Source organism: Camellia sinensis, chromosome 8 (assembly GCF_055761805.1).
Source record: "Camellia sinensis isolate YWXY chromosome 8, ASM5576180v1, whole genome shotgun sequence".
In the NCBI taxonomy this organism is placed as follows: Eukaryota; Viridiplantae; Streptophyta; class Magnoliopsida; order Ericales; family Theaceae; genus Camellia; species Camellia sinensis.
Window position 1 is genome coordinate 36,809,775 of NC_138968.1, and position 27,322 is coordinate 36,837,096.

Consider the following 27,322-nt stretch of genomic DNA (forward strand, 5'->3'; position numbering starts at 1 on the left):
TTAGGAAACGGTTACCTCAGAGGTAGCAACCAGGCCATCCTTATTGATTCCATGTTTCTTTAGATGCCACCAATGAGTGCCCACAAACAAGAAAAGTATAAAAAAAAATAAAAAAGGGGGGGGAGGGCTTTTTGATTGAGGAGGAGCCTCCATTTTTACTCACTAAATACCCCTTGAAGGCTAGTGGTTTGACTTTTCTCAGTGGTGTTTAGTTACTCTTGTCGGAGGTCCAGCCATCCAATCACTACAAGGATTAATTCTAGTTACGTGGCCTCTCAAGGATTGCACACACACATATTCATTATGTGAGCTCTCATGTTTGTCTTTGAGTTGTGTATTCCTATGTAGCTTATGATCATTGATCGAGGTTTACCTGATTTGCTCATGATATTGTGATTCACATTGTCCAACTTGAGAGAATATGGGTTTCATGCTTTGTGGATTATCTAATCTTAGCATCACATTCGTGTTGTTATGCTAATCCCTTCTTGTTGCAAGTCCCACTTGAAGTGTGAGTGTTTTTTAATCTGCTCAGTCGGGTGTTTTTCAAAGTGCTTTGGTTGTACTCCTTCGCTTGAGCGCACTTTTTCTCACCCCAGTACTTTTGTGGGTTACACAGATTCTGAAAGTTTATTTTTTGGCTCGAGCGACCCTGTGCGCGTAAGTGTCTTAGCTCGAGCAACAAACTTCTCGCTTAAGCAATCTGTTATTCCAGGTTGCATAGATTCTGAAAGTTTATTTTTCTAGCTCGAGCGACAATGTTCTGCTCGAGCGACCCTGTGCGCTTAAGTGTCTTAGCTGGAGCAACAAACTTCTCGCTTGAGCGATCCATTCTAGTTTAATAGTGCCCTCCATCCTTTCAATCCCATTTTTTCCATTTTTCTCAAATGGTTTCTCTCTCGTAGGGTTTTTTCCTCACCCGTGTTGTTCGTCCCTTACATTTCACTAGTTATGGGAGTTTTTTTTCTCTTCCATCAGTTTTTCCCTCCCAGCTATTGGTAAGTTGCTTTCTCTCTTCTTCTCGATTTCGTTTTCCTTATCTCTCTTTCTCTCTCTCTCTCTCTCTCTCTCTCTCTCTCTATTTTTATGCTGTTTTTTTTAGTTTGTTTGTGATCAATTTCTTGTTCTTATCTTTTTATCCTTTTTTTTTTCATCTTTGCTTTATCTTATTTTTTTATTTTTTCGAACAATTTAGGCATCATTCTAGGGTTCGTGCATCGAGCCCCTCTGTGTTTTTTTTAGGGTTTTAATTTGTTTATGCTTCTATTTACACTACTGCCATCCTGCTATTTTTGTTTAATTTGTTTTGGTTCCATTCCACTGTTGAACTCATGCTAGTCTCTGTGTGGGTTTTGTTTGGTTTTGAGGAGTTGTTTTGATAGTTTTTGCTTACACAATGAGGTTGTAGTTCTGCCCTAATGATGTGCTTGAAATTATTGGTTTTCTGTTGTGCATGCCTTCGATTTGTCCTTTGCTGCTAATGGGGTTCTGGATTTTCTATCTCATCATACTGCTATTCTCCTAATTTTATTTGTTTTTGGTACTATTGTTATTTGTTCTTTTGATCTATTTTTTGGGAGTGGCAATTGATTATTGGGGTTTACTTGGTGGGCTGTCTTGGGTTGGGTTGGGTTGGGTTTTTTTGGGGGTTCTATTAGGGTGGTTTTCTTGAGTGTCTATTACTTATGGCGGAGTCATCCAAATGCGGTAAACTATTGTATCCCTTCCCACTTTTAATAAAGATAAAATCTCATCTCGAGAGAAGTCCAACCTGTATAGGGAGTTTTATGTGTCTCAGACTGTTCACTTAGAACGAAATGTCCACCCCAGTTCTTTCGAGTTTATTCCTATCCGGTCTTTGTTTGATGCTTTGGAGGGTGACCAGGTTCTTCATTTCTCCGGTCCTCAAAATCTTAGCTGGGTCTGGGAATTCTACTGCAACATCCATTCCATCAACAAAATTTCTACTTTGTTTCACACTTGGGTTCGCAACAAAGAAATTTTTATTGATTAAGAGGTTATTCGTCAGTTTCTTTCTCTTCCCGAAGTTTAGAATTGCTACTATCCCTTTCTTACCCGCAACATTGCTTATTTTGATATGGTTGCCATTGAACTTTGTGGCACTCCCTGGACTTGGATCGTCGGGGTGCTCATTCGACAAAATGAGCTTTTTTTCCAATTTCGCCTACTCAATATCATTGTCTATGCCAACATATATGTCACCATTTATTCCTCCACATTACTCAAGACTAGGGGTATGTTTTCCCCTTCAACCTTTCTATCATGATTGTGGACAAAATGATAGGCGTGTTTGAAGGTCGCAAATCCTTAGGTCTCCCTTACGGTTGTTTACTAAATAGTTTTCTCTCTTCTGTCAATGTCCCTCCCTACATTTGACGATAATGAGTTTACATCTCTCACTAAACCTATCACCAAACTTACTGTCTCCCAGAGTTAAGCCCATGTCAAGGAGGGTCGTCCGAGGTTGGCGTGTCTGATGCAAGTGATGATCCTCTTGCCAAGGAGGCAAAGTTTGATGCGGCAATTGCCGGTGCACCCGAGATGCGTCCCTACTCATTTTGTGGCCAGCTACAGTAGTTCGAGCACTCCGCCACGCACCATCTTGATCAGATGGATGCCTACCTCGATGTATTTGATGGCCACCTTGCTCAGCAATCCACCATGCTTGCCCAGATTCTCTCTCTTTTGCAGTTGCCGCAGTAGCCTCCACCGTCCTCGCAGTGATGTTCCTCTTCTCTTTTGGACTGTTTTTCTTTTGTGTTTTTAGACAATGTTGTTTTTGGACAGTTTTGTGTTTGGCTAGTGTACTTCTTTTGTTGCGTTTTGTTCGTATTCTTTTGGCCTGTATATTCTCTTCCATTTGTCTCTCCCGGTCAAAAAAGGGGAGTATTACTTTTTGGGGTATATTTTTGGGGTATACTGGGAGATGGGATATTGGGTATGCTTCTTGGATATTGTCAATGAACTAATCAGTTTTTGGAATTTTGGATTAGACTAATTAAGTTTGGATTCATTATGTCTTGATATATATATATATATATATATATATATATATATATATATATATTTTCTTGATTAATTACTCTATCTATTCCTAGTGGTTTGGTTTATATATTTTTGCAAAGTATTTCGTCAAGGCTGTTGATTTATATTAGTTGGTTGTGTTTGGTTATTCTTTTAGTCTAGTGCATGTGTTACTAGGAACTCTTGTTAGAATATTTGTCCGGGAATTGACAAAGGGGAGATTATTAGGTCCCTTAGTCTTGTCAATTCCACGAACAAACATGATCTTATCGAGTTGTAATTGTTCTTGGTTTTTTGTCTTGCTCGCTCGAGCGAGGGAGTCTTGGCTCGAGCGAAGTAGCCTTGGTCCCAATACTTTGCTCTTCTGTAAAAATATTGGAAATAGTTTTTCTGCGCTCGAGTGAACCTATTGGTGGCTCGAGCGAAGGCACTTTGGTTTTTCGCGTATCTGTCTCGTCGCTCGAGCGAGAGATCCTTCGCGCGAGCGAACTTCGCGGCCTTATTTTCTATAAATATCTATTTTAGTCTATTTTTAGGATTAATGCTTCCAAATCTTCTTAGAGGGTTCCAGGGTTTTATTCTGGAGCAATTTTGTTGGTTTTCTTAGATGTTTGATTGAGTATTAAACTCACATGGTTTGATGAGCATACATCAAAGAGTTGTTTGAGTATTCTACGTCAAGAGTGTTCTTATTCGATGGAATCTGGAGATTCAAGCGTGGAGTATTCGAAAGAGTTCGAAGCTGTGCGCAGTCATTGATTCGACATGGATGTTGTGGATTCAACATCAATCTGATCAACTCCGAGACGAAGGTTGTGGTGAAAGAGATATAGATTGTTGAAGACAAATTGACAGAGTTTGGGTAATTTGTTTGGTATATTTGTATTCTTTCTTTCATAGTAGATTGATTAGTGGTGTTTCGCCCGTAGTTTTTTAATCACAATTGGAGGTGCTCCAATTGTGATTTTTTCCACGTAAAAATCTATTGTGTTGATTTATTGATTTTGAAGCAACAATCTAAATCACTTTCGTATGTGCTATATGATTTAGATTGTCTATTTTAATTGTTTGGGTATTGTTGCAATTAATTTTGATCTGAATCATGAATCACTTAGGTTTTTCAAGATTGTTTACACTAAAAAAATTCATAATTTGAAATAACAAAAATTGATACTTTTTATACTATAGTTCTTTCCATCCAATTATCATTTATGATTTTTTTAAAATAATATTCATAATTTTTACAATTAAAAATGTTAATTTTAATTATATTAAAATTATTTATAAAATTGTTGTTTATGTTAAATGAGAATGGTAGAATTGGGATAAGATACACCATTATGGAGAAATAAACATTTTAAAAATATTTTACGACAAATAGGATTTAGATGTCTATATTGATAATTAATAGAACTCAACATAATTTAACTTATTGTTAGTTTTTCTTTTTTCTTATCCCACATTAGAAAGAAAAAGAAAGTTAAGAGTGACTTATTTATGCCAACTTTGCTGGAAGGCTTGGGTTGTAAGAGGCACCCAAGTTTTTTTTTAAAGAGGACGAACTTAACCAAAGTGTGGTTAACCACGTGACTATCCCAATTTTGGTTAAAAACTTTTTTGCACTAGATTTTCATTTTTTTCTTTTTGAACAAAGGTGGTTGTTCTGTTCAAACAAAAGCCAACATTAACAATTTTTTGCCATTACATATGAGTTTCAACCAGATTTTCATTGATTATATAAAGGCAATTCTCCTTCAATCCAAATCATTTCAATTCGTTGCCTTTCATCCTTTGCACATATTCTACATATTTGTGAGAGAGTGCAAAGCATAGGTCTAGTTTGTTAGGCAGATTGATTGTAATGATTTTTCAATCTTCGAATATGAGTTTATCTTGGAAGATAGACGTTCGTCAATTCATAAACTGTGAGGGAAGAATCTGTCTTAAAATGGGAAGATCAATAACAAAAAGTTATTGAATTATGATACTAATGACATGATATCAACATTGCATTCAAATTTTTTTCCTTCCAAAGGGTGTGAAATTATCTTGACGCTTGCCTCCCCATCCCACTCCACCACCTCCACGATTTTATCTTCTTGTCCCCATCTTAACAAGGAGTAGGGTGGGAATAAGACACCAAATACTGGTATGTCTCGTACCGTTATCATTCTTATTTTGACAAAAACCTTAGTGGATTTAAAAATAAATGATTTTATTTTAATTTTTGGAATCACTTAACACAGATAAAAAAAATCAAAATAAACTAAAAAAGCAAACTCCTAAAGAACACGTGTATTTCCCTTCAAATCAAGATGACTAAAATTCAATTCCATAAAAATTGAGAGTATAATAGTACTAAATTAAGGGTACAGTAATACTTATAATTATTTTTAAAAAAAATATTAATCATACAAAAAATCACTCCAATATCATTCTACAAAAAATTGATGGAATAAAGAGTGACCACACCATAATTTGGTGTGACTCACTTCACTCAATCTTCTCTCTTGAATTGCATAGAACCATCCCACAAGAATGTTGAAGCTATCTGTTAGTTAGTTAGTTAATGGTTTGAATTCAAACATCAATAGACACAACTTTGTGAACCATGGTGACTGCTGTTGTATGAAACAAATTCAAATATTATACCTATTCCCAAAGGTCACTTATTTGTATATAAATAAGTGACAGCAGGTTTGGAACTATACATAGATATGAACTAGAAGTTTTCCGTTTTCTAACTTTCGGATAATCGATATTCTCGCGTGATAAACACCCTCACGGGTATTTCGATCAATTGCCATTGTTAAGATTATCTTACAGTGGTATCAGAGCAAGTTTGTACACATAATCGCAGATGTCGAATTACAGTCCGGAAGAACGAAAATTTTTTGAAAAGTTTTTACCGAAAATTCAGAGTATAATCGATCATCAATCATTGGCTTTGGTTAATTCCATTTGTTTATTTAATCATCACCAACGTATTGTATTTCCAGAAAACTATCCGAAGAAAATAATTGTTGGTGGTGCCATTGTTTCAAACCTTGCCAAAAGTGAATCCGAATTGTATCGCTGGAAACAATTTTATAAAATATTTTTCGGTTCGAATTGTGTCTCCAAATTGGCATTATCTTGTTCTTCTCAGAATTTTGATCACAACGGTGAAATTCGTTGTGAAAATGGGCGAAGATTTGATCCTCAAGATTCGAATTTTAGTCTGTGGTCTCCGACTCTAGTTGCTGAAGAAGACGATCGGAATAATACCTTTGGAGCCGTTGTAGCGTCTGAGTTGGATTTAAATTCCCTTGGGCTGAATTCAAAAATTAAAAGAAAAGGCCCAAAAATAAGAATCACTGCAAGGAAATCCATTCCTTTGGGCTGCAAAATTAAAAAGACATTTTTTGGGCCAATCCAGGAATCGGCCCAAGTCAGTCAGAAGGAGCCCAGCAGCCCAAGACCTCAAGGATCACCCAGCCCAGCGACGCAGCCCAACAGCCCAAAGTCGCGGCCTAGCGTTTCGCGCCCAGATCGGCACGTTGACCCTCTGCGCCGGGACTCGCGTCCATCTGCTCCGCCCGACCCGCGTTCTGACCTGCGCACTGATCTGTGCGTTGACCCGTGCGTTGACCAGCGGTTCGTGCCTATTTGGTCTCAGTTGGTCCAAACCGGTCCAGCACAGTACTTAGACCAGTAGCAGCCTGGTCTAATCGGTTTTTTAGCTCGTTCTCGCTCATTTCAAGACCATTTTCAGTCATTCAAAAGCCAAAATTTCCAAAATTCTTCTAAGAATTTTTCCGTGGATCGTTGTACTAAATTTTCTGAAAACAAAATTTGAGGAGGAGGCTATCCAAGGGTGTTACCAAGGAAAACATCCAAAGAAACATTGTTTAAAAGGCACCATTGTGTTCCTTGGGCTCGTAACTGTTATTACAATACTCATAAGCAAAGTACTGGGTTTACTAGGCCTTTGGGTTTTCATCATTCTTCTTAGGCAACAGTACCATTCTATTCCTTCACATCATTTTCATCGCAAGGACTGATTCAACAACTACAAGGCTTTTCCTTATTGTTGTTGTTTTTAATTTTGCTTATTTTTATTTTTAGTTTAGTATTATAATATTCACATTTGAATTTTCATATTCACATTTGAATTTTCATAGTAACACATTTTGTTTTTAATATGGCTATTAAAAATACAATGGATTCTTCGAGAATCGAGATGCTTAATGGAAATAATTTTCGAGCATGGAAATGCCACATTTCTTATCTTCTTACACATGAGAAAACATTGCATACTTTATCCACTTCTAAACCAGTTGATGATTCTAATTGGTTCCAAAATAAATGGATAGAAGATGATGCAATGGCAAATGCAACTATGTTGCATAATATGAAAGATAACATTATTCCGCTCTTTGAAGAACATGAAACTGCCAGACAACTAATGGAAGCACTAGAAAGTAAGTATGGAGTTCGATCAGATACTCAAATTCAATTGCTCTTGGACAAATATAACAACACTCGTATGAGTGATAATGATAGTGTTGGTGATCATGTTAATCAAATGGAATTAATTGCTAAAGAATTATCCAACGATGATCACTCTTTCTCAAACAAGATGCAAGTAACAACCATACTTAATAGCCTTCCATTGTCTTGGGATCATGTTATCACATCTCTAACTCATAGCGGACGAGAGATTTCAATGGTAACATTGCCTGTACTCTTAGTTTTGGAAGAAGAAAGAATGAAGCGCAGGTGTAAAGAAGGATTGTCTTCTAATTTGTTGATGGCACAATCTTCACCTCAACCACAGAATAATACCCACACTCCATTCAACAAGAAAAATATGACTTTTTCCAAGAAAAAATGGAAGAAGGGATTTCAGAAAGGATGGAAGAAACCACAAGAATGGCAAAAACAACAACATCACAAGCATCAAATTGGTCCATGTTACATGTGCGGTCAAAAAGGTCATATCAAAGCCAATTGTCCTCAGAAGAAGCAGAAAAAAGGAGCATAACCCTGTTGCCATGACAGTTTCTGAAGCAATGATGCTTGAACCTTCATCAAATTCATGGTGGATTGATTCTGCTGTAACTAGGCATATTGTGCAAAAGAAAGACATGTTCGTGGAGTTTATTGAAAAGAAGGTTGGTGAACACAGAATCTACATGGGCAACAACTCCTATAGTGATATTTTGGGCATCGGAAACTGTCAATTCTCAATTAATGGAACTTCTATTGTGCTTCATGATGTGCTTTATGTACCTAACATTTGGCGAAATTTAATTTCAGTTCCGATGTTAACTCAAAAAGGTTTTGAGATTACTTTTAGGTTTAACACAGTATTGATTAAGAAATGAAGTGTATTAGTGAAAGGTGTAAGAGTGAATGACATGTACTCTCTTCCTATTGATAATAAAGTATGTATTTCTAATTATTTGCATATTTCTACTAGTAATAGTTCTTATTTGTGGCATTTAAGGTTAGGTCACATTAATAAAAATAAAATGTCTCGAATGTTTAAAAGTGGCTTATTGCCTAAAGTATGTTCTGATAATTTTGATATATGTGAACCATGTATCAAAGGCAAAATGACTAGCAAGCCATTTTTTAAACATTGGAAATCATCAGCATTACTTGAAATAATTCATTCGGACATTTGTGGGCCTTTAAGAACTAAAACTCATCGAGGCATGGAATACTTTATTACTTTCACTGATGATTATTCAAGATATGGACATATCTACCTTCTTAAACACAAATTAGAAGCAATCGAGAAGTTTAAGGAATATAAATTAGAGGTAGAAAAGTAACTTGGTCGGTCCATTAAACACTTGAATAATGATAGAGGTGGCGAATATGAAGCTATGGAATCTTTCTGTAAGGAGAATGGCATAAAACATTTGTTTACAATGCCATATACACCACAACAAAATGGGGTCGCAGAAAGACGCAATCGTACTCTCATGGAAATGACAAGGTCTATGATGGCTCATGCTGATCTTCCTATTCATTTTTTAGGGGAAGCCTTGTCCACCGCTACGTACATATTAAATATAGTCAAAACAAAAGCCAAACCTCTAACTCCTTATGAATGCTGGCATGGAACTAAACCTAACGTTCAAAATCTCAAAGTTTGGTTATGTAAGGCACATGTACTTATTTCCAAACCTTTAAGGGATAAATTGGGAAGCAAAACTTGGGAATGCAAGTTTATTGGTTATGTCGAAAATGGGAGTGGTTATCGTTTTTACCATCCCGAACGTGGATTGATAGAAAGTCAAGATGCTATTTTTCTTGAATCCACTGATCATGTTACTCCTATTGAACAAATTGAATTGCTCTCTGACGTATCTCAGGATTCTTCTCTTCCTTCTTTGTCACACAATGCCCATATTCTCCCCGAACCATCTAATAGTGGGAGCAAACATAAATTACATGACGTTGTTTTCCCTGCTTCGAATTCTGAGATAAGTGGGAGTAAGAGAGCAAGACGTCCGTCTATGGTTTTGAAAGATCATTATGTTTTTCAAGTTGAAGAACTTAATAACTTAGTAGATGATCCTACTAGTTATAATGAAGCAATGAGTAGCAATGATGCTACACAATGGCTTGAGGCAATGAATGAAGAACTTGACTCGATCAAGAAAAATGATGTTTGGGAATTAACCGATCTCCCAAATGGTAGAAAAGCCATTGGTTGCAAATGGGTTCTTAGAAAGAAATTCAAAGTAGATGGAAGTTTGGAAAAATACAAGGCCAGGTTAGTAGCCAAGGGTTTCACTCAACAACCTGAAATAGACTTCGTAGATACATATTCTCCTGTTGCAAAATTTGCCTCAATAAGAATTCTAATGGCGGTAGTCGCCAGGATGGATTTGGAATTGCATCAATTAGATGTTAAAACAGCTTTTCTCAATGGTGAATTAAAAGAGGAAATTTATATGATGCAACCTGATGGTTTCCAGAACCAAGGCAATGAGGATAAAGTCTACAAGTTAAAGAAATCTCTTTATGGACTTAAACAATCTTCAAGACAATGGTACTTGAAATTTCACCAAGCCATTTTAGAAATGGGCTATGTTGTAAGTCCGTTAGATCACTGTGTTTATATCTGAAAAAATGATGACAAGTTAACAATATTCTCTTTATACGTAGATAACATATTATTAGCAAGCAATTGTTCAGATATAATTATAAAAACTAAAACTTTCTTGGCATCTAGATTTGAAATGAAAGACATGGGTCTTGCAACCTATGTTCTAGGAATTAGAATTTCAAGAGATAGAAATTCAAAATTATTATATCTAGATCAAGAGAAATATCTTGACAAGGTGCTCAAAAGATTTAATATGGATAACTGTAGTTCTTTAAGCACGTCTGTTTGCAAGGGACAAAGTCTTAGTAAAAATATGAGTCCTCAAACTAAGTCTGACGTTGAGGAAATGAGAAATGTTCCGTATGCTCAGGCAGTAGGCAGCCTAATGTATGCTATGACAAGCACTAGACCTGACATCTGTCATGCAGTCGAATTGGTAAGTCGGTTTCAATCCAATCCAGGTAAGGAACATTGGCAAGCAGTCAAAAGAATATTCAGATATTTAAAAGGCACTAAAAATTTGAAGTTGTGTTTTGGTTTGTGTGATCTAGACATAAATGGATACACTGACGCAGATTTTGCAGGAGATGTAGATGATAGAAAATCTACTAGTGGTCATGTGTTCTTGTTTGGTGAACAGCAGTTTCTTGGTTAAGTAAGAAACAGAGTTGTGTTGCAAAGTATACTATGGAAGCTGAATACGTAGCTTGCAGCACAGCCGTTAGTAATGCGGTTGACAATTTACAATTAGGTATACCTGTCAGACCAGTCAGTATGTTTTGTGACAATCAGTCTGCCATCTCATTAATAAAAAGTGGAGCAAATAGCTCTAACGGAAAACATATTGATGTTAGTTACCACTATATTCAGGACATAATGGAGAGAGGTGAAATTAAAGTCAACTATATACCCTCAGAAGAGATGGTGGCAGATAAATATGGCAATTTAAAACCGACCCGACGGTGACCCGACCCCCGACCCCGAATTAAGTGATTATTCACCGAAAAATACCCCCGCGGGGACGGGGATGGTATTCAAAAGTTCATCCCCGATGATATCCGGGCCGGGGACGGGGATAGGTGTTTCAGAACCGGACCCGGCCCGGCCCCGCTTAATCCCCGAGATGAAATTACAGTTTTGTCCCTACATATATATATATCCTTGTGTTTGTCTAGGGTTTGAGACACACACACTCAGACACACCTCTCACTCACACAGCGCTCTGTTCCGCTCGCTCCGCTCGCTCTCTCTCACTCGCCACCACTGGTTTGGTCTCCCCTCTCTCTTTCTCTCACCGCCGCGCCTCTCTCCTCATCGGCGATCCTCTGTCGCCACCGATCCTCCCTTACCGCCCCACCTCTGCCGTTCCTCCGTCACTCCCTCACCGCAGCTGCTTTCTCTCCCTCACCGCCGACCTCCCTCACCTTCGCTCTCTCTGTGTAGGTATCTCTCTCTCTAGGGATTTCGTTCTAGGGTTTACATATATGTATATTATATATATATATATATATGAGTGTATATTATATATAGATTCAACCTCTGTTTTTTTTTTTTTTTTCCTTCAAAATTTATAGATCTATCTATTTTATCTATAGATCTGTTTATAATACAGCAAATATATAGATAAAATAGATTAGTCAAGATTAGTCTATCTATCTATTTTATCAATATATCTGTTTATAGATCTATTTTATCTGTAGATCTGTTTTTAGTTTTAACTTATCATTTATAATCTCATTCGTAATCGTAATCAATCATTGGAAACTCTTCTTGATCAGTTTATCTCTAGATCTGTTTATAGATCTATTTTACAGTTCTTACTGTTTTTGCACTGGGAGCCGAATATTGGTGAACAAGTGGAAACTCATCTTGATCAATAATTATAAATGAGAAGCAGATTGGCCATGGGGGTGAAGAAAAGTAATGTTATGTTGGCTTTACTACCATGGCCACAAGGTGTTTGATGTTTTGCTTAAGTCGCTTCTCGATTGTCAAAATAGCACACATACTTCGTTTAAAATACATGGTCAAATTTACATTCCAGAGATTAACTACTTTAATAATGATACTACTATGTTTGGCTATTAAAGTCTTCTGGGTTTAATTGGGTTAAAAATGATAAAAAAAAAATTAAGGGAAAATGTTAAAGTAACTGTTCAGAAAGCCAATAAACTAAGGCTTAGGTGGTGGCTAGTCAAAAAAAGATGAAGTGATCATGGCATTTTTATCACATTCTTATATTTCATATTGCTGCTTTTAATTGCAATTCTTTCAATTGCTTGAGTTAATTTTCAACACAACTTGATAATCTCTCTTCAGTTAGCTTCAGAAACATGAACTCAAAGTAGCCTTGTGTGTGTGTGTGTGTGTGTGTGTGTGTGTGTGTGTTTGTTGCAACAGATTGGTGCTTTAATTATATTTCAGCGTTTTGATTTCTTTTAAATCATAAGAGAAGGTTTTATGTAATATATAAAATTTGTAACTAAATCTAGGGAATTTGATTGAAAAATTTAGATCTGGCGTTTTTAGTTGATGTGAGTGTTATTTACAGCAAACAATTGTAAATTCATAAATAAATGCAGGGAATGTTTGTCTATGGTTGTATAACCATCTTCAACATCTAAATGGAATATGTAAGTGAATACAGCCTCAGAAAAGCTTTGAGAATTATAGAGAGCATTAGACAAGAAAATGAAGTTTGCTTGATTCTCACATAATTGTAATTAGTTTTAATTATTACAAATTGGTTTGCGAAAATCTTGCCTGTAGCCTTCAAGTAGATAAACTTTTGACGAACACTTGGTATCATCATTCAGATATTACACTATTCATACTGCATTCCTTTTAATTTTATGTGCATATATTGATTGTTGATGATGAAAAGTTTCTTATAATTTATTCTCTCCTGGTGGATTGCTAAACAGGTTGTTGAGGTTGTAAGTCACTTCTCTTCTTTGCAGGTTCCTCATGTTACTCGTACTGATTATCAACTGATTGATATTTCTGAAGATGGTTTTATGTTGTAATGGATATTTTTTTTTATTATTTTTAATTTCAATTTTTGGATAACCTATCCCTTGCGGGTTGTGCTTGGGATTAATTATTCTCTTTGCTACTTGTTGAATTTTCTTGTGTGTGTGGGCTGCTGGACAGATGTTTTGTTTGTGCTATTTTGTTGCTACAAGATGTTTTGTGTTTGAGTTGTATATGGGTTGCTGAATTTTGTTGCTACAGGATGCTATTTTATTGAATATTTGATAGATGCTATATTTGAAAGATGTTGCTGGACAGATTTATTGATTTGTATATATTATGTTGAATTTTTTGGGTAGCTTATCTTATTTGAATATGTTGACATATTATGTGTTGAATTTTTTAGCTTGACAGATTATGAATTTTAAATTTTTGGCAGATTATTTAATTTTTTATATATTGGCAGATTATTGATTTGAATTTTTTAGCTTGACAGATTATGAATTTTTAATTTTTGGCAGATTATTTAATTTTTTATATATTGGCAGATCATTGATTTGAATTTTTTAGCTTGACAAATGCTGCTGGACAGATTCTTAATAGGATGTTTAAAATTGTTTTTTGAAAAAAATAAATAAAAAAATACTGTAATTCGGTCGGAGAATTAGCGGGGTCGGGGATACCCGATCCCCGATCGGGAGCGGGGGCGGGGGGATACGGGTTCCCTGTCGGGGATCGGGGACGAGGACGGGGAATTTCTCACTATCCGGGATCGGGTACGGAGAGTGTGGTCCCCGGCCCCGTCCCGCTCCGTTGCCATTCCTAGTGGCTGACCCTATGACCAAAGGGTTGTTTTTGGAAAAATTCAGAGAACATGTAGCTAATATGGGATTGAAAAATACCTAGCTATGTGGTTTAGCTACTTATATAAGAGCATAGTCGGATGACTCTGGGGACGCCTTTGTTAACCGATGTTTTGCGACTCTATCTTGCATGGAAACATGTGTTTGGTCAAGTAACAAGATAGAGGAACTGACAAGGTACGGATATCATAGTTAGCATGTGATGTAAAGTCCATAATATGCAACGTGCAAACTAGATGATATTGTCTGCTTAATCAGCAAAAAGTCATTAATAAGGTGTGTTAAGGGAAACCTTCAGGAATGGGTCTTAAAGGAAGTACTTAACAATAATTTCAGTGTAGGTCGACACATAAAAATGTGTACGGTTAAAGTCGTCAATGGTGATTGGGTATGGACTATGAACCCATCACTGAAAATTGATGCCGTTCACTTGTTATATAGTGAATTGAAATCATCTGGAATGTGTTGTCAGTGGGAGAACACATTCGTACGGGTGCAGTCAGATTGGTGATAAAAACATGCGCACGAATGGCCAAGTCATAATCAGACGTCGATCTATGAGGTAATTTCATAGATAAAAGTTGTCATGAGGCAAAATTTTGGTACTAAGGTTAAAATGCTCAACTTAGGCTTATCATCTTATTATGGTGTGTTCGAGTGGGAGATGATGGAATAAAGAATGACCACACCATAATTTGGTGTGACTCACTTCACTCAATCTTCTCTCTCTTAAATTGTATAGAACCTTCCCGCAAGAATGTTGAAGCTATCTATTAGTTAGTTAATGGTTTGAATTCAAACATCAATAGACACAACTTTGTGAACCATGGTGACTGTTGTTGTATGAAACTAATTCAAATATTACACCTATTCCCAAAGGTCACTTATTTGTATATAAATAAGTGACAACAGGTTTGGAATTATACATAGATATGAACTAGAAATTTTCCATTTTTTAACTTTCGAATAATCGATATTCTCGCGTGATAAACACCCTCACAGATATTTCGATCAATTGCCATTATTAAGATTATCTTACAAAAATTACTATGGAGAATCTGGACTCCTTGCCTTCACCATCATATTCTCTTACCATCATTAGTCATCGCCACATATGTCATGCCATCATGACCCATATATTTTTTTTGTCATGCAACATATTCATTTTCTTTCCCTTGTAATTAATAAAACTTTTAAAAAAACGTTATTCTAATTTTTTTCTCAACAAACAAACAAACAAAACAAAAATAAAAAATCACCACAAAATGCACGTAGTGTAAAGCAGTCGTGGAAGCCTTAATCACATGAGGGAGGGAGGCCTCAATGACTTGTGTGTATTTGGTGAGTTCTTAACGTGGTCTCAACTCAACTTCTCAGCTTGGTAGGTAATTATACTAATATATATATAATATTATACTAACTATATAGTTGTAGTAATAATAATAATATGAACATTTGAGAGAGGCATCGAAACCTAACTACAAGAAATGCAAAAAAACAAGCATCATCAACCCGCCGGAATGCCGCTACCGCCGTCGCCTTGCCTTTCCCGGAGCAGAAGCGAGCATCCGGCCACGTCACCGCCACCACCGCAGTCACTTGAAATCCACACCAATAGGTCAAATTCTGGCCGGTCAACGTCGGTCCAACGCTCGAAATCAACCACAAAGTCAAGAACCAAAAACAAAGTCGAAGAGAACAATTTAAACCCTTCAATGACAAGTCCCAGAATTCCCAAGAAACTTAAAGATCAGCATAGCATAGATGATCACGCTTCTGTTAAGTGTCTGCAACGTACTAATAATGTTAACGATCAAGTGGCGGTGGCGAAGAGGGTGAGATCTACAATGCCTGGTTCGCCTTCTGCGTGGGCGTTATCACCGGGAAGATCTTCACCGTGTTCTTCTCCGGTACTACAAAAGTCACCTGGTGGTGGTGGCCGCGGTGGTGGAATGAGTGGGGTTTTGAAGTATTTTAGGCAGAAGAAGAAGGTGGCAATGGTACAAGAAGAAGAGTTTCATAGGTTTAGGATATTGCATAACAGATTGTTGCAATGGAGGTTTGTCAATGCTCGAGCTCAGGCTTCTAGGGCTGCAATGAAGGCTGTTGCAGAGGTAACAATATCATCAAGAAAATTTAAATTTCTATTTTTAAAACTTTACTATTACTTAACATATTAATTAGTAAGAAAAAATTCATAAAATTTTATAATATATATAACAGTTTGGAAGAAATTTCAAATTCTTATCAGGATAAAAGACAGTTTTGAGTATAAGTTATTTTTCATTTTAATCTCTTAAGTTTTAATTTTGTCATTTTAATACTTAAAATTGTCAGTTTGGTCATATGTGATTTCCGTCTATGGTAATAGAGATATGGATAAAAGACAATTTTGGTCTCTATATACATTACTTGTCATTTTAGTTTATTAAGTTTTAAATTTTATCATTTTGGTCTTAAAAATTGTCAATTTAAAACTTAAGAGGCTAAAATGACAATAAATACATATTTTAGGGACCAAAAATGTCTTTTATCTAAGGATAAAATACTTTTTCCATTGTCAATGTAAACAAACATTAGAGATAGGAAGAAATTAATTCAAATTGACAGTTTTAATGACCAAAATGACAAAATTAAAATTTAAAGGATTCAAATGACAAAAAACACACATTTTAGTAATTAAAAATGTCTTTTATCCTTCAAATAACGAGACTCATTGATTGATCTTAAACCCCTCTTTCATATACCGTGATATCATGAAATTTCAAATTCTACCAATGAGACTGTGCGATTGAAGTAGTGAGAGACAACTCAATTAGCGGGTTTTAACATGTAGAATTATATCATTGTTGCAATAAATATTTATTCGTTAATTAGAAACTGAAGCATATTATATATATATGCGATAAAAAATATTTTATACGTTAAGACCTGCTATATATGACATTAGATGACTGTGGTGTTTGGGAAGCAAGTTCCCAAATTTTTTTCTCATTTTTTCCACTAAAAGACAAAAGTTTTGCAAAACCAAAAAAAACACATCCAAACAAAATATCACATCCAACCCCATAATCATTTCACTTTTTCTCTCACAAACATCACATCCAACCACATAAAAACCCAACTATCTTCCCAAACACCAAAAATTTTTTATCTCATAAAAACCTACATCTAATAAAATCTACATAAAAACTCACTTCTCAAACACCATCTTAGTCATGCTGATTTTTGGTATGCTTTGCCTCTTGCATGACTAGGGCCAGCGTTGGAGTAAGGCCATTAAGACCTGGGTTTAGGGTCTCTAAATTTTGACTCAAAATAAGATACTAAATTTATTAGTTTATATTATATTAAAAATTCAAAACTTAATCTTTTTTTATTGTTTGGGTCCAATCTAAAAGACACTCAAAAAAATCTATTGGGCCAAATTAAATAAATATATATATATATATAACTATTGTTAGGCCCAATTAAAAATTTGTATAATTAGTCCAAACAAATATATATGATATAATGAGTCCAAATAGAGTCTAATATCAAAATTTTAAGAATAAATAACTTTATCTTAATTTTTTTGCCCTCACTCTTTATCATAATTTTGTCTTAGTTTTTTCTCCCAAATTTTTTTTCCAATACTTTGAGTTTTGTTATCAAATAATTAGTGGATTTTGATTTGTCTAGATTATGATTGTATTATCAGATATCATATTACAATAACATAATCATTTCGTTATCAGATATCAGTGAATTATGTTGTTTGTGTTAAGTATTGCCAAACTATAAAACAACAAGACCATATTTTATCTTTCTTAAGTCTTTGTAAAGATTTTTTCCTATCTTAACATATGAAAATAAATTTTAATGATTGTATATGTAAGGAAATTTTTTGTAGCTACTAAATAATAAACAAATTATTGGTATCCGTAATTTTGTTTATAAAAAATATATGTAAGAAAATTTCACTTTCAAAACTCGCCTAAAGTCTCATAAATCTCAGGCCGACCTGTGCATGACCACAAGGTGTTCTAATGGAAATGATCATGTTGAAATTAACATTTTGCTCATTTGTCCATTCAAATGGAAACAGTAGCACATAAGTTTAGACAAAATGTTTGAATTTTTGATCAAGGAGCAAGGTAGTTGACATTGACAACAAACCAAAATAATCTAGCATTGGTGGCACATTAACTCAATAGGTCATTCATATACCTACTATTTTTTCAGATCAAGGGATTGATATCAGGTGTGATACTTTAGTTGAATTTTATCACTACACGATGCTATTTTTGATTTTCTCTTTTCTTTTTTTTTCTTATTGGTTGTAAAAAAAAAAAAAAAAAAAAAAAAAAAAAAAAAAAAAATTGATATTCATAGAAAAATGTTTATACATAATTTTTGACAAATATGATGTGAGAATAACAATGGCATTTTTAAAAATATAAACTACTTTTATGAATTTTTTGTTTTAAAATTATAAATTAAGACTTGTCATATTATTTTATATAATTTTTTAAAAATATGAATTCCTAAAAACATATCAACTATATTTTTAGCTTCAAATGTTAACGGCACACTATTAGTGGGGCACACATATTTAATTTACAGATGTAAACTGCTAAAATTTATGAATAATTTTTCCTTTTATCAATTGCATACACTATTCTTAAATTTTCTTCTTTCTCTATTTTTTTTTTTTTTTTTTTTTTTTCCAGAAAAAGTTGTTCTATGTTTGGCTACGCATCTTTATATTGAGAAAATCTATCATGGAAAAGAGAATACAAACACACAACCTAAAACATGGAATCAAGCTTTACGAGATTATCAACCCACAAATTAGTCTGCTCAATGAATGGGCAAGGTTGGAAACCAAGAATTCAGAAGCAGTTGGCAGGATCATAAGAAAATTGTCTGCAATATCAATCAGACTTCCTTTAGTTCATGAAGCTAAGGTACTTTGTGATTAAATATTTTTCCTCCAATTAATATGGAATCTATTGGTTACTCACTAGATGTTAATCATTTTGATGGGGCTTCCATCCAATTCACAGTTTGGACTGGGGGGTCTAGTTTTTGTGATTTTCGACCTATCATAGTTTTATTTCGTTAATTTAGGCTTGGTTTGGCATCTATTATATAATTCATCTTTTTATCTTTTTTTTCATCACATTACCTCTCTAGTTTTTTGTACATCTTTTCGTAAAAAGACAAAAAATATATTTTTTTAGGACTCCCCAAACCAACCCTTAATAAGTTTTTTTAGTGTCTCTCAAGTAGTGGCGGAACCACATGAAAACTAGGGAAGTCACGTGCCTTTACATTTTGGATTTATAATTTTTTTTTTTTTTACACATGTATATAAATAAAAAGTTAAATAAAAATAATATTTAGAATAACATATCAATGGTATTTTTAAATTTATGAGAACTGAAGGATGTGTTGATTCTCGGGTGGATGGGTCGGACCGGCCCAGGTTCTCCAGACTCCGGCTCAGGAAGGCTGGCCCCGTCAGATGACCTGCAAGCAAGTTCAGGAGGGGAACGGGGTAGTCCCCCAGTGAACCCTCCGGTGCAAGAATTAGAAGAGCAGAGTATGAAAAGACTGTATATCGAGAGATCAAGAGAGAGAGACCAACTTAACCTCCTTTTTCTCCTCTTATCCTTGCTTATATCCTTTTGTCATCATTTTTCCTGTCTCTTGTGACGTGCCTTTTTCCGCCGAAAGCCTGTGCCATAGCTCATCTTGTTTAGGGTGATGGAGGCTCTGTTCCGGCGGGGAGTGCTGTTGTAATAAATGCTGTGATGGGTTGCATTAATGGTGATGTGTTGTGATAATAACTCTGCAGATCTTTGTCTGCTGATGTGGCCCGTGTCCCACCTGCCGTGTGCCTAAATGCCGTTGGCCCTTCATGTCTAGGTGGCCTCCAGCTGTTCTGGGCCTTGTCACCCAAGCAACCGGGTTGTGCCATTGGCCCCAAGCACTGGGTTCGGGGTGGTTTACCGTGGGCCGAGTGCCTTGTGGGCCTATCTTGTGGGCCTATCCATGTCAGTAGTCCCCCATTTCCGAGTGCAGCTTTAGACCAACGAAGGGAATAGTGAGAAGGGAGAGAAGTGTGAAACGGGTGGAGAGGCCGACTGGAAGGTAGGCCGACTGGGAGGTGTCGACCGAGAGGCGGGCCGATCACGAGGGTGGCCGAGCGGGGGGGGGTCGACCGTGAGGCGGGGCGACCACGGGGGTGACCGAGCGGGAGGGGTCGGTCGTGAGACGTGCCGATCATGAGGGTAGCCGAGCGGGAGGGGTCGGCCGTGAGGTGGGCCGACTGGGGGGGCGTGGGGTTCTAAAATGTGCTGATGTGAAAATGGAAGAGACAGGGTAAGGGTAGGGGACAGTGCATCGTGGCCATACACGTGGCAGTGTCGTGGGGGAAGATGAAGCGTTGGGGTAGGAAATGAAGCGATAGGTCACGGGGGGTTTTGAAAAGGCGGTTTTGGCGGCTGATTTGAAAGGTTTTGAAACGGGTGAAAATTAATGTGGATCCGTGGAATACGGGCAAAACCGTAGGTTTTAGGTATAATGCGTTTTACCTACCGTGGGACAAGAACTCAAAATATCCAACTCTTGCACGGTGTGCGACATATCTGTGTAGCATTCTCTCAACTTTCTTGTGGTTGCGTCAGAAGTGTTTTGTGAGCAAGCCCTAGAAATGGCACAAGAAGGAGTAGTTAAGGTGAGGGTAGACCCGTTGGGGGACGATGATGGGGAGGAGTTAGCAGCGCAGTACAGGGCAGAGGCATCGGACTTGATATTGGCCCCAAAGCCATTAAACCAGGTGGAGTCGGGGCAGTGGCACACTAAGGCGGACAGATCCACGCTCACGGTGGCGGATTTGGAGGCGATTAGGGAGCGATACCAGATTCCGGCAGAGGTAGATTTACGGTTGCCGACGTCAGAGGAAAGGCCGTCTATGGTGAAGCCAGGGGAGTTTTCCCTGTACGAGGAGGCGCTGAAAGGGGGGCTGAGGCTGCCATTGCCTCAAGTGGTGGTTGATGTGCTAAATCGCCTGGAGGTAGCGCCGGGGCAGTTGATGCCCAATGCGTGGAAGATTCTGATGGCTTGTGCGAGTGCGTGGCCTAAGGCGAATGGAGGAGAGGCCATGACGATCGACGAGTTCTTCTCATGTTACAAAGCGTCGGGGCAGCAAGAAACGTGGGTCACCCTACAAGCGGTGATGGGCAGGGGGTTGGTGGCGGGGCTGCCTACGTCGATCAAGGGGTGGCGGCCACGGTGGTTTTTCGTGTCAGTTAATGGGGGAATGGGGGTGCGCACCATGTGGAAGGTGCCAAATCGGTCGATGGAGTCTAGGCTGGGGGTGGTGGCGGAGGAGAGGGTGAAGAAAGTGAGGGAGTGGAGAGAGAGAGAGAAAGCCAGATGGGACGATCTTGTCCAGCCGTCAGCACTGTTTGAGGCGGGGTTGGGACCGCAGCCGAAAGGTGGAGACCTCGACCGGGGGGAGTTGGAAGAGAGGAGAAGAGCACAGGAGATGGAGGATCGAGCCATTATGGCCAAGGCCGCGAAGTTGATAGAGGCGCAGAGGGGCCGACCGGCTGAACCGCTCTCGCGGGAGAGGATCCGACCGCGCCCTAGGCCTTTGGGGGAAAAAGACTTGGGTAGCTTTGAGCCGCTTCCGCCGCCTGTAGACCCTATAAAGGAAAAGGCCAGAGGGGTTGTGACGGTCATGAAGAAAAAGAAGGAGAAGAAGAAGAGGAGGGCTCCAGAGGAGGCTGCAGAGGAGTCTGGGGCCAAGAGGGCGAAGGTGGCCCCAACGGATGCAGAGGAGTCTGCGGCAAGGGACGCCCCAGAGGAAGTGGAGATCATCCCAACGGTGGAGGTTGTGGAGGTGGGTCCACCAGTACAAGCGGAGGCTGGGGTGGGGGAGGCGGCGCCGAGCGGGAGGGAACAGGTTCAGGGGAGGCCCGACCCCCAGGAAGGGGGGGTTCGTGTGGCCACGGCTATTTATCATGCGCGCGCGGTAGCTGGGAGGATGGAGGGAGAAGAAGGATCAGCCAGGGCGGGAGCCGACCGCCTGGTGAGGATTGTGGACGAAGGAGCTCTGCGCGCGGCATCTGGGTATAGTGAGGCCGACCTGCTGAGGGGGTTATGCTCCGCCCAAATGGAGGTGACTACCTTAGCGGGGGCTCTTCTCAGGAAAGCTGGGGCCGCCAAGTTGAAGGCTGAGGAGGTCAGGGTCCAGCTGGCCAAGTTGAGGGAGGATAGTGCCGACTGGGAGACTGCCTATGCCGACCTGCCAGCAGTCAAGTTGGAACTGGAGGACACACGCCGTAAGGTTGTGTCGCTGGAGTTCCAACTGGCTGGTGAGCACAAAAAATTGGAAGAGTCCGAGAAGGCCTGCGCGGTGGCGGTCGAGAGGCATGAGGAGGCTATGACCAGCAATGAAGAGCTGGTCAGGCAGAAGGATGAAGCGGACTCCAGAATTGGAGACCTGCTGAAGGAGCTGGGGGAGGAGCGCACCAGAGCAGAGGAGGACAAGGGGAGGCTTCTGAGGGAATGGGAGATGGAGAAGGTGAAGATGGCGGCGGAGCTAGAGGTTCTGAGGAAGGGGATGGAAGAGGAGAGGATGACGGCAGCTGCTGGAAGGGTGGCTCTGCAAAGGGAGCTGGACGAGGAGAGGGCGAAGGCGGCGTCTGAAAAGGCGGCCTACCCTGATCTATGCGTCGCAGCAGTGGAGCAGTATAAAGGGTCCTCCGAATTTCAAATGGAGGTGGATGCTGCTGTCGCCAGGAGTCTGGCTGGTCAAGAGCCTGGGGGGTTGGGCCCGTCAAGGAAGACTGCTGGAGGTAGGACAGAATCAGAGGTGATTGAAAGCTTCCAGCAGTCCGACTGCTATAAGCATGAAATGGCCGAGTACTGGGACAGTGGTTGGAAAATGTTCAAGCGTAGAGCTGAGGAGCTGTTTCCAGATTTGGACCTGAGTAGTGTGACAATCGGCGAGGATGATGTGGCCCAGACCCCCCTGGATGAAGGCGTTGAAGAAGAGGATTTAGCATCCAGCGAGGAAGAGTAGCCAAGGAGAAGAAGAGCTGGGCGTGTTCTGTGGGGTTTGGTTAAGTGTATACATTGTAATTTTTGTGCATTTTTTTTTTTTTTTTTTTTTTTTGTTTTTTTTTTTTACATTGTAATTCTATGAGTGAATGAATAAATACGTGAAGAGTTTGGTTAAGATGAATTTGTGTACGAATGTTATTTTGTGTCTGTTGGCAGCTGACTGTTTGTGCAGCAAAAGTGAATAAAAACCTTGTGCAGTAAAAATGAGTAAGAAATTTTGTGCAGTAAAAGTCCACAAATAAGGGTAAAGGGTAAGTTACAAGTAGTAGCTAGACAGTTAAGTGTAAATTTGAAAGTGAATGTGAAAAAGGTAAGTGTTATGAGGAGGTTTCAAAACGGACGAGTGAGTGTAAACATGAAGGTAAGAGTGAGTGAGTGTTGTGGGGAAGTTTAAAAATGTGACCAAGTGTGAAAAAATGTGGCCTTGTTTGGTTTTGGAGTGCTTGGTCGAGTGTTCAGTCTAGCTGGGGCTTTGAAGTGCTTGGTCTGGCCGAGGCTCTGACGTGCTCGGTCTGGCCGAGGCTTTGAGTGCTCGGTCTGGCCGAGGCTTTGAGTGTGAGTGCTCGGTCTGGCCGAGGCTTTGAAGTGCTCGGACTGGTCGAGGCTTTGAGTGCTCGGTCTGGCCGAGGCTTTGAAGTGCTCGGACTGGTCGAGGCTTTGAGTGCTCGGTCTGGCCGAGGCTTTGAGTGCTCGGTCTGGCCGAGGCTTTGAGTGCTCGGTCTGTCCGAGGCTTTGAAGTGCTCGGACCGGCCGAGGCTTTGAGTGCTCGGTCTGGCCGAGGCTTCGAGTGCTCGGACTGGCCGAGGCTTTGAACTGCTGAGGTTGGCCGAGGTTGTGAAGTTTTGAGTTGCTGTCGGTGGCAATGTTATGGGATCGTCATACAAACATTTGAATTATGACAGTGTAGATCTGCAATCGGAATTTGCTTTATATATAAAGAAAAGGGGAATACAACAATATTGGTAATATAAAAATATGAACTTATTGATAGTAACGCTTCAGATGTTCTGCATTCCAGGGATGGGGCAGGTCTCGGCCTTCCATGTCTTGGAGTCGGTAAGTGCCTGGTCGTGGTCGGGCTTTGACGATGTAGGGTCCCTCCCATTTGGCTGCCAGTTTGCCCTCGGCTGGATTCTTTGTGGCGAGAGTCACTTCTCGTAAGACAAGATCCCCGGCGGAGAATTCTCGAGGTCGAACTCGGCGGTTGTAGTGTGTTCTCATTTTCTGCTGGTAAGAAGCCAATCTGACAGCAGCGGATTCTCTGAGCTCTTCGATTAGATCGAGGTGTGTTCGATGGAGCTCTTCGGCTGAGGCCAGATCCGGGTGTAAAACCCTAGGAGTGGGGAGGCCGACCTCTACCGGGATAACCGCCTCAGCGCCATATGTTAAACGAAAAGGGGTTTCGCCGGTGGGGGTGCGAGCAGTGGTTCGGTAAGCCCAGAGTACATTGGGCAGTTCCTCGGCCCAAAGGCCTTTAGCAGCTTCGAGCTTGGTTTTGATGATTTTGAGAAGGGAACGGTTGGTGACTTCAACTTGGCCGTTTGCCTGGGGGTGACCGGGGGAGGAGAAGCACGGTTGGATCTGGAGATCTGCACAAAATTTTCTGTACTTCGCGTTATCGAATTGTTTGCCATTGTCAGAGATGATGGCTTGAGGGATGCCAAATCGGCAAATGATCGATTGCCAGATAAACCTGGTTGTGTTCCGCTCGGTGATTGTGGCAAGGGGTTCAGCTTCGACCCACTTGGTGAAGTAATCGATGGCAACGATTGCGAATTTGGTCTGACCTCGACCGGTGGGGAGGGGACCGACCAGGTCAATCCCCCATTTGGCAAACGGGTAAGGACTGCAGAGTGTGATTAACTCTGTAGGAGGAGCATGAGGGATGTTGGCGAAGCGTTGGCATTTGTCGCATTTGAGCACGAAATCGGTCGTATCCTGACTGAGCGTTGGCCAAAAATACCCAGTACGGAGTACCTTCTGGGCAAGGGACCTGCCTCCTGAGTGATTGCCACAAATCCCCTCATGGATTTCCTGCATTACGTAAGTTGCTTGCGCTGGATTGAGGCAGCGTAGGTATGGCCGGGAGAAACCGCGTTTGTACAATATGTCGTCGATGATGACGTAATTGGACGCTCGGGATCGGACTTTGGAAGCCTGCTGCTGGTCCTCTGGGAGTGCTCCTGTGGTCAGGAATAGGAGGATGTCGGATGCCCATGGGATAGGTTCAATTTGAATGTGTTGTATAGCTTGTAGACTCGGTGAAACGGCCGGGTGGTGTAGGTATTCTATGCGGACGTCATGGCTGAGAGTAGGATGGTCAGCTGAAGCTAACTGAGCCATTTCGTCTGCTTTGGAGTTGTCTGCCCGAGGAATATGTCTGATGTGGAAGGTATTGAAGAGGCGAGCAAGAGGGAGTGCCAGGTCTCTGTAGGCTCGCATCGTATCGTCCTTGGCGTCAAAGTCCCCCGTCATTTGACCGACGACGAGTTGGGAGTCGCTGAAGACTCGGAGGTGGCTGACCCCTATGTCCTTGGCGAGGCGGAGTCCTGCTATTAATGCCTCATATTCGGCTTCATTGTTGCTTGCTTCAAATAGGAAACGGAGGGCACATTTGAAGTGACCGCCTTCAGGAGAGGTGAGGATGATGCCGGCACCGCTTCCTTCTCTTCGGGACGACCCATCAACATTGAGGGTCCAGGAATGAGGATCTTCTGGCTCTGTTAGAGTTGGTAAGGGCGGGGGTGTGGTGGTCGGGGTCGGTTTAGTGAATTCCATGATGAAATCAGCTATAGCTTGCCCTTTGATTGCTGTCCGAGGTCGGTAAGAGATGTCAAACTGGCTGAGTTCTACTGACCATTGCATCAATCTGCCTGAGAGTTCCGGTTGCTGCATGACCTTCTTCAGGGGCTGGTCGGTGAGGACCACTATGGAGTGGGCTTGGAAGTATGGGCGGAGTCGTCTAGAGGCAATGACCAAGGCCAGGGATAGTTTTTCCAGCAAGGGGTAGTTCTGTTCCGCGCCCCTGAGAGCTCGGCTAATGTAATAGACCGGTCGTTGGACTGAGCCATCTTCTCTGAGGAGAGCCGCACTGACTGCGGTTTCTGATACTGCTAGATAGAGAAAGAGAGGCTCACCCGTGATTGCTTGAGAGAGAAGGGGGGGGTTAGCCATGCATTGCTTTAACTGTTGGAAGGCCTCTTCGGACTCAGTTGTCCATTCAAAGGTCTGCCGAAGGACTTTGAAGAAGGGCAAGCACTTGTCTGTCGCGCGGGATATGAAGCGGTTAAGGGCTGCCACTCGGCCGGTGAGCCTCTGAACTTCTTTGACCGTCCGAGGTGACTGCATCTCGACCAAGGCTTTGATCTTCTCAGGGTTAGCTTCGATGCCGCGTTGGCTGACCATAAAGCCCAAAAATTTGCCAGATCCTACGCCGAACGCGCACTTCTCTGGGTTGAGCTTCATCTGGTACTTACGCAGGGTGGTGAAGGTTTCTCGTAAATCAGTGAGGTGGTCGGAGGAGTATTTGCTTTTGACTAGCATGTCGTCGACATAGACTTCCATATTCCGGCCTATTTGGTGATGGAAGATGGTGTTAACCAGCCGCTGATAAGTGGCCCCAGCATTCTTCAATCCGAACGGCATTACCCGGTAATGGTAAGTACCGCGGTCGGTAATGAATGATGTGTCCTCCTGGTCGGATGTGTGCATTAGGATTTGGTTGTACCCAGAGAAGGCATCCATGAAGCTGAGCATTTGATGACCGGCGGTGGCATCGACCAACAGATCTATGCGAGGGAGGGGGTAACTGTCTTTAGGACATGCTCGGTTCAAGTCCGAGTAGTCGACACAAAGCCGCCATTTGCCATTGTGTTTTCGGACGAGGACCACATTGGACAACCACCTAGGATAGTCCACATTTCTGATGAATTGGGCCTCGAGGAGCTTGTTAACTTCGGCGGCTATAAGGGTGTTGCGCTCCGGATGGAAGATGCGCTGCTTCTGGCGGTGGTGTCGAAAATGGGGTTCGAGGCTAAGGCGATGGGTTATGAAGGAGGGGTCGATGCCTGGCATGTCAGAATGAGTCCAGGCGAATACATCTCTGTGCTCGGTTAAGAGGGCAGTAAGGTCGGCCTTGGCTTGAGCGGGTAATTGGCTGCCGATCTTGGCGGTTCTGATTGGATTGGTGGGATCAATGTTGACTTCAACAAGT

At 40.5% G+C, this 27,322-nt stretch overlaps 1 protein-coding gene across 1 annotated transcript; it reads right to left on the bottom strand.

The window, feature by feature from the left end:
• Positions 1-23,244: 23,244 nt before the first annotated feature.
• On the bottom strand, positions 23,245-25,584 carry LOC145797700 (uncharacterized). Its single transcript, XM_082885108.1, has 2 exons — positions 25,087-25,584; positions 23,245-23,298 (listed from the first exon to the last, which is right to left on the bottom strand). The coding sequence occupies exons 1-2, from the start codon at positions 25,582-25,584 to the stop codon at positions 23,245-23,247; spliced, it is 552 nt and encodes a 183-aa protein (XP_082741234.1).
• Between the last annotated feature and the right edge of the window lie 1,738 nt (positions 25,585-27,322).

Bases quoted from the DNA above. Each gene is read 5' to 3' on its own strand.
- LOC145797700 (XM_082885108.1), bottom strand. From the start codon at position 25,584: ATGACGGGGGACTTTGACGCCAAGGACGATACGATGCGAGCCTACAGA. The intron at 23,299-25,086 runs GTACTCCGTACT...TTACTGCACAAG, and splicing joins GCAGGTCCCTTGCCCAGAAG to GTTTTTATTCACTTTTGCTG.